Below are 13844 nucleotides of genomic sequence, written 5' to 3' on the forward strand. Positions count from 1 at the left end.
TGAAACACTGGATTGATCATATCCGTGCAGAGAACGCGAGACTCGAAGCACTGCGGAATGGTTGGCAGGTGGAACAACAGGAGGGTCAGCAGGAGGGTCAGCAGGAGGAGAAACAGGAGGAGAAACAGACGGACGGAGAAGTCGTCGACCCGTCTGGTGGATTTGATGGCACCCGCACCATGGCAGACGGTCGAAGAGTGACGAGAGTAAAGAAGGGCGATCTGCCGCCCCCCAGCGAGGGGAGGAGGTACATTCAGTTGACGCCCGCAGACCCGAAGTATCCCAGCGTGGAGGTGGAGGTGCTGCCTGGTGAGACCGACGAGTCGGCCATGGACAGGGCTGGAAAGGAGTTCAACCGTAAATGCCAGGAGATGGCTGCGATGGTGACTGCACTGGAAGTCTCTGAGTATGATGTCACCGACAAGGGGTGTATCGAGACGACGGAAACCACTGTGGACAGGCTGTGGACGGACTCGAACTTGCCGTCTTGCGGTTTGCCAAAAGTTCCCGCAAACACCCCCAACGAGAGCAACAGCGCTGACTGCCTGGAAAATCCTAGATGTGTTATTGGCTCTGAGGCCGTACACTGCATGCCTATGGCCAGCGAAGGCTTGCAGGAGTCTCTGGTGATGTCCCCGTCGGTTTTCCCGCCTGCTGGCATGGGTTCCGAAGGGACGAATCAGACGATCATGGCCCCACCTTCAGCTTACATCAAGCGGCCAGGACGTCAAAAGAAGAAGGGATACTGGTGTGGGCTCTAATCCTGTTTGAATATCCGTGGCAAAGTTGGTTTATGCAAAGCGATACAAAACAATTAGACCAGTACACTGCTCTCCTCGGAAATATCACCAAAGGCCAATGAATTTCTGCCTTGATTTTTTGCAGGGGAGACACCGTGACCAGTTATGAGTCCTTTGGTAAATACACGCACTAAGCGTGCATTCCCATGTATAGTTTGGGGAGTGGTGGACATTCCAGCGAAGAGCAATTCCTTCTCCACTGCAGCGGCTGGCTGAGGAATCATAACCACGGCAAGAAGGACCAAGGAAATGGCTGACAGCTGCATCAACATGCCGCCTAGCCCTCCCAACCGCCAAACAAACGGCGTGATGATTATTCCAGCAACTGATCCCATTCGAGCCACTGCTTGATCGAATATTGAGGCTTGTGAGTCGTCAGAACTATGGTTTTCAAGAGAGGGCCCTACACCCATGATCACCGCGAAGAGCCACGCAGTCGTCACCAGAGGCAGTGTGCATTCCGCCGGCGCAATAGGCCCGACAGCTAGCCAAATTGCAGTCAAGGAGCAGAGAGTCACGGAGGAAATAAGTGCAGCAACCTGTGATCTGCCTCGGAAGGTGGAACGAGGTAACAATATCCAGATCAGAGGCGCCAGCAGCCCTGCAGAGAGAATGCAACCACAAGTGAAACTGGAGTCGCTGGAAGGGTAGAGATTAGAAACCATGGCAGGCAGCCACAGAACCACTGACCAGAACGCAGCATGCGAGCAGAACGACGCGGCGGGAATCGACGGATCGTTGCAGATTTGTCTGTCTTGCCCCGTTGACTGGAATTTTGGCAGACTCAGCAAGCTTAGAATGTTTAAGCTCGAAGCAGTGACATAAATAACTCCGAATCCGCACACTGGTGAACGCAGCGCGGCTAATCCTTTGAGGAGGAAGAATAGTCCGATACCCAGAATCTCCGCGGACACGGTAGCCACGTCATATTGAGTCTTCTTAGAGGGGGTCAGTTCCGCCGTGGCGATAGCACGAAGCCACGAGAGTACGATCCCAGAACTGAAGGTGACCACTCCAATAATGACAGCGACATACAAGAGGTCCAGCCACCTGCGAGCAATAAACAGTGTCAAAGACGCAGCGGAAGCCAGTACAGTGAACGCGCCAATAACAGAGGGAGGGACTCGTACGAGTAGCGTAGAGACCAGGACCCCCACTGCATGTGCGAGTGAGGCCACCACTAAAATAAGCAGTACGTCCAAAATGGATGGGTTCAGTGGCTCCCAGAGGCCCGCGGAGCAAATCCACATGGACGAGGCCATGGGCGCCAGAAGGGAGCACCATACGGCAGGCATCACAGAGAGGAAATTAACCAAAAGAGGGAATGTATTAGCTTTTTTTAGGTGTTTACAACCCGACGAGAGTGGCAAAGCGTGCACTCGTACATGATGGTCGCGCCTTCGTCTGCAGACCTTGCTTGGAACGTGTGGAAAAAAGATTGCCCGTTGCCGCACACCTCGCAGTCCTCGTTAACTGTTGGCGCTTTGAAGTCGCCCATGGCCGCCACGATTCGCATCGTCTCCTTTACTTCCCTCATTCGAATGTCCTTCGGGAGGTAGTAGTTCTGCCACCAATCCTTGCTGGTCTGACCAAAGGAACAGGATTCGCGAGCGCCCCGGAGATACACTGCGCCTCGTGCCTTGTCTGCCCGGTCATCAAACTCCGAGGCGTCCGTGTTGAAGATGGTTTTCAACGTGCCGTCTGACTTCCTCGCCAGCTTATCGCTGGCCGACAGGTGGTGTCCCTGGAGGCGATCCACCAAGGTGTCGCTTTCGTTCTCGAAGTGGAGTGGGCAGGCGCGGTGTCCGCACTGAACGCACACCAGCGCCGGCGGATTGAAAGAAAACGAATAGTGGTTGTCGAGGTCGTAGGGGGCACCACAATTGGGGCACCCATTCATGGCGTAGTAGTCGAAGTTGTCGAATGGGTCGTCGGAATACTGCCACCGAGAAGGTCCATACGACTGCCGTTCGTCTGCTTTTATTCCCTCCTCAGTTAGAAAGTAGGAAACCATGTTATCCATAAGGTTTCTCTCAGTGCCGCCCATTAGAGCCAGCGCTATCTGTGGGTCTCGCAGGTCGAGAAACTCAGGTAGACCTTTGTCAACCATGTGTGGTGCCGCGTCTGTGAGTTGAAATTCCCGGTGAGCGGCAGCGATGGCTTCGGCCTCCTCTTCCGGCGTTAGCTCGTCGTCGGTAGTCTTGTCGGGAGACGGCTCTGGCTTGGTCCTTCCCATGGAAAACCCCGAATTGTGCATGGCCGAGCACATCCACTTCGGTTCTCTGGAAGGCCATGCGCTGGAACTTGCCACGAGTAGACAGGCAGTCGCGCCCGTCGCAGCGGAGCGCTCACGGATGCCACTAGCGCCAGAGACCATTCTCCATGTGGAGAAGCACTCTGCGGAGCAGCGAGCCTTGCGGGAACGTCACATCGCTGAGTCCATGGGTATCAATGCTCCCGCACTCGATCGCAATGTGCGATCTTCGCTGAGAGCGCTGGGGGATCCTCAAACGTTGTTCGGCGAAGACAACTACAACAGACGAATGCGCCTTAGAGAGATCATTGCCAAGAGGCAGCTAGCCGGGGAGAAGTTGGATATGTCCGCGGACATGCGCTTGGACGATGACGAGGAGCAGAAGGAGACTTTTTTTACGGAAGGGGGGCCAGAATTGCAACAGGCGAGACATCGGATCGCGGAGTATTCGTTACCCAAAGCGCTTAACCGGAACCGCCATCTCCGGGCGAAGACGTTCCGGACGACTTGGCAACAGTTGGAAGAAGAGGTCGCATACCAGGTGGAGACGGTGGTGAACTCGCTGGTTTTACAGGGCAGTCACCAAGTAGACCTGAGGCCTCTTTCAGCGGCAAAGTTCTCGACGACTGGCGACAGGCTGGCGGTATCCGGTTGGAGCGGCGAGGTTCGAATATGGGATCCCAAGGCCATTAAGCCTCTCACCTCACTTCAGGTGTGTCAGACGAGGGTCTCCGGCCTGGCATGGAGCCCACGTGACCCTGCTATTTTGGCTGTTGCTGGCGGTGATGGCGGCGTTTACATGCTCCGAGTCGGGGATAAGCTGACCCAGGAGGCCGTTCTTGAGGGCCACGAAGAGCGCGTAAACCAGGTGATCTTCCACCCAGTTGACGGCCTGCTGTTTAGCTGCTCCCACGAAGGAACTTGGCGGATGTGGGACATCGAGCGAAAGCGCGAGTTGCTGGTGCAGGAGGGGCATGCCATGCCGGTGCAGACGATAGCACTGCATAGCGACGGATCGTTGCTGGTATCGGGCGACACGGGTGGTGTACTGCGAGTTTGGGACCTGAGGACCGGTCGGAGCATCCTGACGCTTGAAGGGCACGCCAAAGGTGTCCTCTGCTGCGATACACATCCCATCAACGGCTACGCAGTGGCATCAGGCTCAGACGACAACTCTGTTAAAATATGGGACCTTCGGAGAAGGGCCTGTGTAGAGACGCTTATGGGGCACACGAGACTGGTAAGCGCCGTACGCTTCGAACCTGTCACTGGCTCAACCCTCTTCACTGCCGGCTTTGACCACTGTGTAAAAGTGTGGTCAACGAGTAGGTGGACGTGCGAGAAGAACCTGCTCGCGGTGAACAGCCCTATACACGGGATGGATCTACAAGCAGTCGAGGGCTGTACCGATTTTAGAGTGGCGGCATGTGGTAAAAACCGCTTGGTTAGCATCTGGCAGGGCACATTACCATAGTCGCGACGCGAAAATTCTTTGGCAAGAGGAAGCTGCACGGAGATGGTCGTGGCCCCACTAAACCGAGTAGACCCGAAATCTCGAGTGGCCCACTAAAGCGATCACATCAAAATCGAGTCACTAAACCGAGATGCCCACTAAACCGAGACGCCCACTAAACCGAGCGGAGCTTACTTAAGATGTATGAGTTCCCATAAAAAATCAAGTCACTTGCCGTAGCCACAATCTCGCAAGCAGTCGAGGAGCAAATCGGCAGTGAGATCTTGCGACCGCGCATACTGGGCGGCCATCTCGGCTGCCTGTAGCACTAACTTAACTCCAACCGGCTCGGGAATCTTCTGGAGAAATTCGCTGATGACGTCCTTCGGGAAGTTGCGCGTCATTTCAGACTCCTTCATGATCTTTGTTATACTGCGCTGGGTTCGAGCGAGCGGAGAGGTCAAGACCACTTGGCAATTGTTAAGAAATCCGCAGTCTTCCATGAATTCCGGCTGACTCGTGGTAGCTATGATGAAGATGCGGCGCCCAGCGGTCGGCGGTGCCTTATTCATCAGAATCATGAGCGCTTGCAAGACGTTGTTGGAAAAACGTGGTCCCATCGGAGAGTAGTCCATAAGCCGCTCGACATTGTCGATCATCACCAGAGAAAGCTGTGACTTGTACGCATCCTGAAAAGTTCGATTGAGCTTGTCAACCTTGGCCAATTCCCCGAAACCGACCATGTCGTCGGGGGATATCAGTTTCATAAACGGGAACATGGCCTTGACAGCCACGTAAGCAGCCAAAGCAGACTTACCGCTGCCCTTCGCCCCGGTCAAACAACACGAGAGACAGCTAGTGGAGGGCGATTCACGTACCTGCTCTGTGAGCGTCTCTAATGTCTTCAAAACGCGGTTGACCTCTGACGAGAACTCGATAATCCCATGAGGGTACTGGTTCTCAAACACGCCTTCCTCGGCGCCATAGGCCGGACGGACCTCACCCAGAGCGGCCTGAAAGTCTGTCTGGGTGACCTTGAGGTCCTCGATGTCGGGTTGGTTGCCCAGGTTGTTGACATCCACATTGCGACTGAAAGCGAAGGACGCTGCTGATCGACATAGGCCTGCGATCTCCGCGCCTGAGAAGTTCCTCGTGATGCCCGCAAGCCACCCCAGATCCACATCTCCAGCCAGTCGGTCCGAATCCTTCATGTTTTCGGTGTGGATTCGCAGTATCTGCAGTCGCCCAGCCTCATCCGGTAACCCAATCTCCACATGAACCTCTAGGCGGCCAGGTCGCAGTAGCGCGTCATCGATCATGTCCATTCGATTTGTCATGCCAATCAGGAGAATGTTGTTGAGGGAGTCTACTCCATCGATTTTCGACAGGAGCTGATTCACTATCGAGTCGTTGACGCCAGCACCACTTGGGTTCGAACCGCGTGACTTACAAATGGCGTCGATTTCATCGAAGATGATGATATGCAGGCTGCTGTTGTCGCCCTTCGAGCGCTGCTCATCTTCCGCGTCTTTGAAGAGGGCCCTGATATTCTCTTCCGACTGGCCAACAAACTTGTTCAACACCTCTGGCCCATTCACTATCTTCGGCTCACGAGCTTTGAGTGCTTTGCCGATCTGTCGGGCGATTAATGTCTTGCCAGTGCCGGGGGGGCCGTAAAGCAGCATGCCCTTCACGTGTTGAATGCCCAACTCCGCAGCCACATGTGGAGGGAAAACACGAGACGCAAACGCTCTTCGAAATATATTCTGAAACTCGGAATCCAATCCTCCAATTCCTAAAGCTTGGAAGTTGAAGTTAGACTGAAATAAGTTCCTAGTCCGAACTTTCTTGCTCGTAACGACCACGTTGGCGCCCTCTGCTGCCTCTATGTCGAACTGCGAACCATCAGTCCAGAATTAAACGCGAACAAACCTACCTCAGTTGAAGCGTCAAGCGTCCCGTGCAGTATAGGAGAGCTCGGCTTGCCATCTACCACCGGCGGCTCCATTTTTAGCACCTTCAGCTGGAGAGTGGTCCCCTCCTTTTCTAGAGGGAATAGTTGCCCAGCAGAGAGGACACATTCACCGAATCGAGCGCGAAATAATGTCTCGATGTCGGTGTCGGCAACCTTTGCAGTGGCGTCACGCTTGACAGTGGCGATATTCAGCGCCAGGCTGGCCACGGGCATCTGTGTGTGCACGAGTGGAACCCCACCGTTGGATTGCTCCAGGCCATGATGGGGAGCTGCTCACCCAGTCCGATTCGAGCCGAAGTCCGCTGAAGTTTATTCAACGCCACGTTCCCTTGTTCCACAGTCTTCAGAGGTTCCACAACCAACACGAGCCCCTTCACGGACGCCTGCACGGGCCCTTTTCCACGGAACTGCATCTCGTCGGAGGTGGATGCTCACCTCTGATTTCAACTGGTCGTAGTCCACCGGATGGACATACGCATGGTTCGAGAATGCAAGCGAACTATCGGGAAGGTTGCAGCTGACGAGCATTTAATTCTCGAATAAAAGCCTCACGTGGGCCTAGGGACTCCCTACAGGATAACTCACCTGGGGCCCGGTCCTGCTTCAAAGCCGCCATTGAGTTCTTTGCATTAACCACGTCAAAGAAATTCAGATTTAAATGTCGGGCTTCAGGGAGACTTTCACCAAGGACTCCTCGTGAGTGACCCGCTTCGGTTTTCTCTTATCTTCTCACAGATCGAACCTTCTTAACTACGATGACACGGCGTCCCTGTTCTTCACGGGCACTGTGATGCTGACTGTGCTGGTTCCCTGGACGTTGTATTTTTTTCGGAACAGGGTCGTGTCTCCACGGGCCAAAATCCTTCGCAAGTGGTTCCCAACGACAGGCCCAGCACAGTCCCTCCGCCAATACTGCATGTGCTCTCTGTGCGTTGACCATCGGTTGAGTGTCGTCGACCACGAGGGTAAACGGCTGAGTGCTAAGAACACCCGGAGCTTCTGGATGCAGGTGGTTGCGTTGAGTGGGCTGTGGTGCTTCTTCATCTATCTGATCTCGCTGATGCTGGTTATGCAGCCACAAGTGGCCGCGTTCGACCCGTTTGCCATTTTGAATCTTGCCCACGACGCCACTGAAAAGCAGATCAAGAAGGGGTACCGACAACTGTCGTTGAAATTCCATCCCGACAAAAACCCCAACGACAAGACGGCTGCCGCCACCTTTATGCTAATTGGGAAGGCCTATCAGACACTAACAGACGAAACTGCCAAGAAGAACTACGAGAAATTCGGTAATCCTGATGGGCCGGGACCTATGAAGATAGGGATCGGCCTTCCTCGGTTTCTTGTTGAGGAGGAGAATCAGGTGTTCATTCTGATTCTCTTCTTCTTCGTTCTGCTAATATTTATTCCGATGCAGTTCATCTCTCTGTATCATCAGCAAAAGAACTACTCTTCAAATGGCACCCGCGTGGATACAGTCCAATTCCTCTCATTCTACATGAACCAACAGACCAAACGTGAATCACTGCCGGAATTCCTCGCCGCCTCAGCCGAAGTGAGGGACATCCCTCTTTATCCCAAGGAGGAGGAGGGCCTTTCCACACTGATGAAGAACATCGAGGATCCTCACAAACTACAACTGTCGTCTCCGGTAATTGTGCGTAACTACTACGTCATTCTGGCACACCTCCACAGGAAGCACCATCTGCTGACGCCTGAGCTGCAGGCTGACTTGAACAAGATTCTGCAGGCGGCCGTCGTGGTCACACAGACTATGCTCGAACTGGCGTTTATCAATAATTGGTACTCTCTGGTCCAGCCTGTCATTGAGTTCCGACGATCTCTCGTCCAAAGTATGGACAACCAGAATGTTTTGCTTCAGGTGCCTCACGTGACCAACGACATGGTTTCCGAGCTCCCCATGGGCAATAATGCTTTGTGGAAGCTAGCCGACAAAGCCGAACGACCCGGACTATCGTCTCTTTCGGAAGACCAACGGCTGGATGTGTCCACGTTTTTGGCTCATTTGCCAAGAATGACTCTTGACGCGGTGGTGGAGGATGCGGACGACTTGATTCCTGGAGATGCTGGGTCAGTGAAAATTTCTCTCAAGCGTTCTAACCTGCCCGAAAAGACCAGCGCTGGCGTCGCGCACGCACCGCGGTTCCCTGTCCCGAAAGAAGAAGAATGGTGGCTCCTTGTCCGCGACAAGAAATCCAACCAAATGTACTCCTATAAGAAACTCGCCTCGCCAGCCCGAACCCTCGACGCCGCAATCCAGTTTCCTGTGCGTGAAGCTGGGCCCATCACTCTCATCGTGACTGCTATGTGTGACTCCTATTTGGGCGTCGACGTGCAGGCTGAGGTGTCTTTTGTGGCGAAACGGCCTGACGAAGTTAACCGACAGGTGCTGGTGCACCCAGAAGATGCCGCTCTGGACGATGAGCCCACCCTGCTGGCTGGAATGATGGGGGACCTGATATTTGACGAATCCAGCGAAGAGAGTTCTGAAGAATGATGTGTTTGTGACTGCTGATTCTCAACTCTCATCGATGCCAAAAACGTCAAAGTTTAATATCAGAAATTCTCTCCATGTCCGGTAATGGGCTCAAGATGGAGATAAGAATCGGCCGCAACTACCGCCTCTCTCGGCGTATAGGCTGTGGTTCCTTTGGGGAGATTTACCTTGGGGTTGACCTCGTCCAACACAAGGAGGTGGCGATAAAGATGGAGAACGCAAAGAGGAAGAACCCCCACCTCTTCTATGAGGTGAAGCTCTACCGCCTCCTTCAAGGAGGGGCGGGAATCCCCAACATCTACTGGTATGGACTCGAGGGTGAATATTTCGTGATGGTGATGGATCTGCTGGGTCCTTCCCTTGAGGATCTTTTTAACTACTGTGGCCGGCGGTTTCAGTTGAAGACGACGTGCATGCTTGCTGATCAGATGATCCAAAGGATTGAATACGTTCACAATTTGGGCATCATCCACAGGGACATCAAGCCACATAACTTCTTGATGGGCCGTGGCCGCCACGATAGAATGGTCTACATTATCGATTTCGGACTGGCCAAGAAATACAAAGACTCCCGCACGAATCAGCACATAAGCTACCGCGAAGGGAAAAGCTTGACTGGAACTGCCAGGTACGTATCGCTTTCGACTCACTTGGGAGTGGAGCAGTCCAGGCGCGACGACCTGGAATCGCTAGGGTATGTGTACATGTACTTCGTGCGGGGCTCCTTGCCTTGGCAAGGTTTACGAGCGGTCAACAAGAAGGATAAGTACGACAGAATTATGGACGTGAAGCTCGCTACACCCTTGTCGCTGCTGTGCCAGAACTACCCTGCCGAATTCCAAGCCTATCTGGTGTACTGCAGATCCCTCCGGTTCGTGGAACGACCAGACTATTCTTTTTTGCGCAGGCAGATGAAGTCGTGCCTGTTCAGGGAGGGACATGGATACGACTTCCTGTTTCAGTGGATGGACGTCCCAGAAAAAGAGCAAGAACTGGAAGCGTCTGCCGAGGAGGTTGTTGTTGCGTGAAGTCGTGTGTGCCAAAAAATACGGTAACGTGGCAGATTAACGAAGGCGGAGCTTTTTAAACAATCAAGATCTTCAATTTCATCTGGCGAGCGTCTCGCCAAAGATTTCCCTTATTTCGATGGACCTAAGCCAGATTGGCACGGCTCTCCTACATCTCGCCGACGGAACGTCGGGCCGCCACGACAAGCTGGAGGCACAGAAGGTCCTTGACCGTGGGTGTTGTACGCCCCGCACACGCAGACTGTGCGCGACCAGAAGCATGGCATGTCCTGTTGACATTGGCAGCCAACCAGAACACGCAGCTGGAGTTCCGGCTATGGGGGCTGTCGTCTCTGGTTGACGTAGTGGAGTTGATGGACGTGGCGAGTCGAAGTCAGCTGAGGCAGGAAATGCAGCGGTCGATTGGAGTCTGGGCCGCTGACGTACCGGTGGTCGTCGGCAAGGCCAGCCTGCTCTTTGTACGCCTTTTACGAGCGGACTACCCGTCTCGGTGGCCTACGGCCTTCGCTGAGGTCATCGATCTCATCCTCGCACCTAGCGTGGATTTCGTGGAACTTGGGTTTCGAATAATGATTGCCCTTGATGAAGAGGTAATTTCGGAGGCTTCTGGCTTTCCTAGAGCGCAGGCAATGGTTATCAAGGACCACCTACGTAACACACAGCTCGAGCAGCTAATGAGCGCCATGTATAACCGACTGTCGGCTCTAGCCGCCGAGACCTCTGCGCCAGCAGCGCTAGCACTGACTTGCGGTATAGAGGCGCTGGGATACACGTTTGGTTGGGTGGATCTTGTACTCGTGGCCTCCACGCAGCATATCGACTTCCTGATGTCGCTCACAAAACATCAGGAGGCTAGCGTTCGTAATGAGGCCTGGGAGGCGGCGGCGTGGCTACTGAACAAAAGGGCTCCGGGATTCAAAAAGGTGGAGCTGACTTCCATGCTGCTGCCGTCCGTACTAGCCCCCGGCGTCGAGCCAAGCCAAGCCTACTATGACACCCTTAACATCTGTGGCGTGGAACTTGTCGACGCTCTCGTGGACCTAACTCCAATGGTTAACGGCACCTACGAACCCAAAACGGCCGAGGAAGCGTTGTACAGTGGAGGAGTGCCTCCAGCAACTGCCCAGCTACTCCTCCAACGAGGATGGGGGATGACGTCACAAGTCTACGACGCCAGTCTAGAGGCACTAAAGCGGATATCGCTTGAGGACAGCGCCGTTCTGGAACCGTTCCTAAACAGTTTTGTTAAGCTGGTAACTACATACGTTGAGAAAGGCATTCCATTGCAGTTAACGAGCTCTGCAGTATGCAAGTCTCTGCTCGACTGTCTCAATGGTCTATTTTTAGTTGTGCAGCTCCCTCCTTCCGCGGACCTGCATGAGGACAGCCCCGTGTTGGAGGCCCGAGATCAGTGGGTTGTGGTTATGCGCCGCATCCTTCGATTTAGGCGAGACACCTTCTCGGTCGAGTGGATTGAGCAGCGGATGGATGATCTGGCATCGGGTCGGTTGTCTGTTCCAGCTGCGGAGGCGTATCTGGCTCTGTTGTACACGTATCTCGATTGCTGGAAAGACCTGAGCAAGCCCTTGAAGGATCATCACCGCGTGTCAAGCGTCCTTAGCTCGCTTTTCTCGCTTCCCCTTCCTGTACAGTCAGTCCCCTTTCTGACTCTCTACTTCGACCTGATCGCCCGCGTTTCAGTCCAGTATGGGCTGCTCTCGCCTGGGGCTCGTCAGCACATGGTGCTGAATTTGTTGAGTCCGAATGGGCTGTTCTCAAGAGAAGGTGTCCTTGTGACGAAGGCGTCAGTAGCATTGCTGAGGTTAGTTCGTAACAACCACTCGTCCTTTACGGCACTCACTCCGCGAATTGTCGAGTCGCTCACACCGCTGCTGGAGGTTCCTGTTCTCGACTCGTCGTTCGCCGCACAGGCGCTCAACGGTGAGCCCTGGCCCGCCAACGATGGTAACTACCTGTTCGATGATCAGCTTAGGGTGTTTGCCGTGGCAGGCCTGCTGCTTAGGTCATCTTCAGAGCAAATTCCGAAGGCGTTGAGCATCGTAGGCATGCTCAACCAATCACTCCTTCGAGCTGAACCGTCGTCAAACTCCGCGGTGGCAGTCTTTCTGGTGACTCGCTGCTTGCAGTGCCTAGCACAGCTCGTACAGGCCTTCTCTCGCCCCGACCCCCAGTACATGCCGCTCTGGCACTCGTGCTTACAGAACCTTGTGTGGGCCATGGCGCATTTTGGAGACTCTCCTGATGTCCGCTCCGCTGTTCTGCAACTCTGCCGACGCGTTGCCGTGTCGTTGAAGGCCGATAGCATCTCCGTCGTAAAGGAGGTCTGTCTTTGCATATTGGAGAAGGTTTACACCTCCATTTCGACCGACCAGGCTGGTATATCTTTTGGTCGAATCCTGGCTAAGGAGGAGCTCTGTCATCTGTCCAATTTCGTTGCCTACGCGTGTCATATAACTGATGGCACGTCGCAGCTTCTGCTTGGCGGTGATCCGGTCTTCTTAGAGCGGATTCTACGAGGCAACCAGGAGTGTGCAGACGTTTTGGACACAGACGATCTACAAGTACAGTCTCAAAGGTTGGACGTGCTGGTTGCGAGTTTCTTATTAACTGAGAGCGTGTGTAGAGAGGCACAGGACTTGCCTGAAGTGTTGGGTCAGGTTCCATCTGTAGGCAGGCTTCTCATGCTACCGGTGGCACCTACCACTGAGAAGGACATCCAGATCATGGCAAGCCAAGCTTCCTCGTGGAAGATCCTCGCAGACCGTGTGGGCACCGTCGTTCCCATCGACTTCCTGGCAGCTGCCCGAAAGTTCGCGTCGTTGTTGCCGGTCATGCGGCCGCAGCGGGCAATGGATGTCAAGTTTATCGGGGAGGTCGCAGAGCTTTTCAAAAGGCTGTTAGCCTCCAAGCCGGAGCTTTCCACGGATCTCTTAAGCATCCTGGTCCAGGCTCTCCCTACCGCGGACGAGCAAAGTGTGATCCAGTGTTTGGAGCGCGTTACTGGCGCTAGGAACCCTCGTGATGTGCGGGATCCACTGGTGCATCTTGTACAGGTGACGAAGACTTGATACCAATTTCTGTTCAAAAACGCGCGTCAGCACCTGAAATTGAGGTTGGGTTGGTTGTGTTGCACAAATTATAGCACAGTATCCAGCAAATAAACTTGTGTCAGGTCGAATTCTGCGACGTTTAATAGAGTGTATCCAACAGCGGGAAAGGGGGTAAAGGTGTAAGTTGGGGCTCCGGATACTCCTCGGGAAAATTCAATCCTAACGATGAATGCACGGTGGATGGGGTTGACACATCGAACCATGCCGGCGATGACCTGATTGACGAGATAAACGGTCACCTACGTTGAATCGGCGCTGGGGCTCGGAGACAGGAGGGACCGACAGTGGGCCACGGGCGCACTGAGGAAACTAGGGTCCAAACTCGGAAGGTGGGCCACGTCCGGAGATGTGTCGCCTAGACTACAGTACAGCGATAGGATCTGCGAGAACAACTCGGACGAAACGTTAGTATCTTCAACAGCCGGTGGGCTCTCTGTCCTTTTGCACCTGAGCTCATGATTGCCATGTGCAAAAGGGCAGTACCTTTTGTAGCACTTAGGGTACTGGTTGCACATTTGCGTCTTGTACACGGATGGATGATACATCTGCTCCTCCTTGGTGTGGCTGAACGCGCACTTCCGCCCATGAGGGCACAGGTTTTTCACGCGCATCCTGTTCATCTTAAAGGAGAACTCCACGCGAGGGCACAGCTTCGATGAGTATGCAACTGTGTAAGGATTACGCC

At 54.1% G+C, this 13844-nt stretch overlaps 9 protein-coding genes across 13 annotated transcripts; 5 read left to right on the top strand and 4 right to left on the bottom strand.

Moving 5' to 3' along the window:
• Positions 1-761, top strand: KVP18_001296 (uncharacterized protein; the record flags this gene model as incomplete). 2 transcript variants are annotated; one of them, XM_067951179.1, is made up of 1 exon in its annotated part: positions 1-761. In XM_067951179.1, a coding segment is annotated over one exon (761 nt), but the record flags the coding sequence as incomplete, so codon positions are not given. The 2 variants fall into 2 exon arrangements, with proteins under 2 accessions (XP_067807365.1, XP_067807366.1); XM_067951180.1 differs by having other exon boundaries at positions 180-761.
• A 53-nt stretch (positions 762-814) lies between these two features.
• KVP18_001295 (uncharacterized protein) lies at positions 815-2095 on the bottom strand (the record flags this gene model as incomplete). Its single annotated transcript, XM_067951178.1, has 1 exon — positions 815-2095. The coding sequence occupies one exon, from the start codon at positions 2093-2095 to the stop codon at positions 815-817; it is 1281 nt and encodes a 426-aa protein (XP_067807364.1).
• A 44-nt stretch (positions 2096-2139) lies between these two features.
• KVP18_005247 (uncharacterized protein) lies at positions 2140-3036 on the bottom strand (the record flags this gene model as incomplete). The annotated part of the gene is made up of 1 exon (XM_067949646.1): positions 2140-3036. One exon carries the CDS (start codon positions 3034-3036, stop codon positions 2140-2142), a length of 897 nt encoding a protein of 298 aa, XP_067807375.1.
• Positions 3035-4528, top strand: KVP18_001301 (uncharacterized protein; the record flags this gene model as incomplete). Of its 2 annotated transcripts, none has more annotated exons than XM_067951188.1 (1): positions 3035-4528. In XM_067951188.1, the coding sequence occupies one exon, from the start codon at positions 3035-3037 to the stop codon at positions 4526-4528; it is 1494 nt and encodes a 497-aa protein (XP_067807374.1). The 2 variants fall into 2 exon arrangements, with proteins under 2 accessions (XP_067807374.1, XP_067807373.1); XM_067951187.1 differs by having other exon boundaries at positions 3155-4528.
• A 206-nt stretch (positions 4529-4734) lies between these two features.
• Positions 4735-7010, bottom strand: KVP18_001297 (uncharacterized protein; the record flags this gene model as incomplete). 2 transcript variants are annotated; one of them, XM_067951181.1, is made up of 4 exons in its annotated part: positions 4735-6402; positions 6444-6695; positions 6722-6889; positions 6918-7010. In XM_067951181.1, the coding sequence occupies 4 exons, from the start codon at positions 7008-7010 to the stop codon at positions 4735-4737; spliced, it is 2181 nt and encodes a 726-aa protein (XP_067807367.1). The 2 variants fall into 2 exon arrangements, with proteins under 2 accessions (XP_067807367.1, XP_067807368.1); XM_067951182.1 differs by lacking the exons at positions 6722-6889; positions 6918-7010.
• A 130-nt stretch (positions 7011-7140) lies between these two features.
• Positions 7141-9000, top strand: KVP18_001294 (uncharacterized protein; the record flags this gene model as incomplete). The annotated part of the gene is made up of 2 exons (XM_067951177.1): positions 7141-7178; positions 7218-9000. 2 exons carry the CDS (start codon positions 7141-7143, stop codon positions 8998-9000), a joined length of 1821 nt encoding a protein of 606 aa, XP_067807363.1.
• Positions 9001-9074: 74 nt separating this feature from the next.
• On the top strand, positions 9075-10028 carry KVP18_001300 (uncharacterized protein; the record flags this gene model as incomplete). Its single annotated transcript, XM_067951186.1, has 1 exon — positions 9075-10028. The coding sequence occupies one exon, from the start codon at positions 9075-9077 to the stop codon at positions 10026-10028; it is 954 nt and encodes a 317-aa protein (XP_067807372.1).
• A 118-nt stretch (positions 10029-10146) lies between these two features.
• On the top strand, positions 10147-13117 carry KVP18_001299 (uncharacterized protein; the record flags this gene model as incomplete). Of its 2 annotated transcripts, XM_067951185.1 has the most annotated exons (2): positions 10147-10240; positions 10269-13117. In XM_067951185.1, 2 exons carry the CDS (start codon positions 10147-10149, stop codon positions 13115-13117), a joined length of 2943 nt encoding a protein of 980 aa, XP_067807371.1. The 2 variants fall into 2 exon arrangements, with proteins under 2 accessions (XP_067807371.1, XP_067807370.1); XM_067951184.1 differs by lacking the exon at positions 10147-10240 and having other exon boundaries at positions 10382-13117.
• A 281-nt stretch (positions 13118-13398) lies between these two features.
• KVP18_001298 (uncharacterized protein) lies at positions 13399-13779 on the bottom strand (the record flags this gene model as incomplete). The annotated part of the gene is made up of 1 exon (XM_067951183.1): positions 13399-13779. The coding sequence occupies one exon, from the start codon at positions 13777-13779 to the stop codon at positions 13399-13401; it is 381 nt and encodes a 126-aa protein (XP_067807369.1).
• Positions 13780-13844: the final 65 nt, after the last annotated feature.

The sequence above is a fragment of a genome, assembly GCF_019968955.1.
Source record: "MAG: Porospora cf. gigantea A chromosome Unknown PgA_NODE_616_length_13844_cov_333.98, whole genome shotgun sequence".
NCBI lineage: Eukaryota > Apicomplexa > Conoidasida > Eugregarinorida > Porosporidae > Porospora > Porospora cf. gigantea A.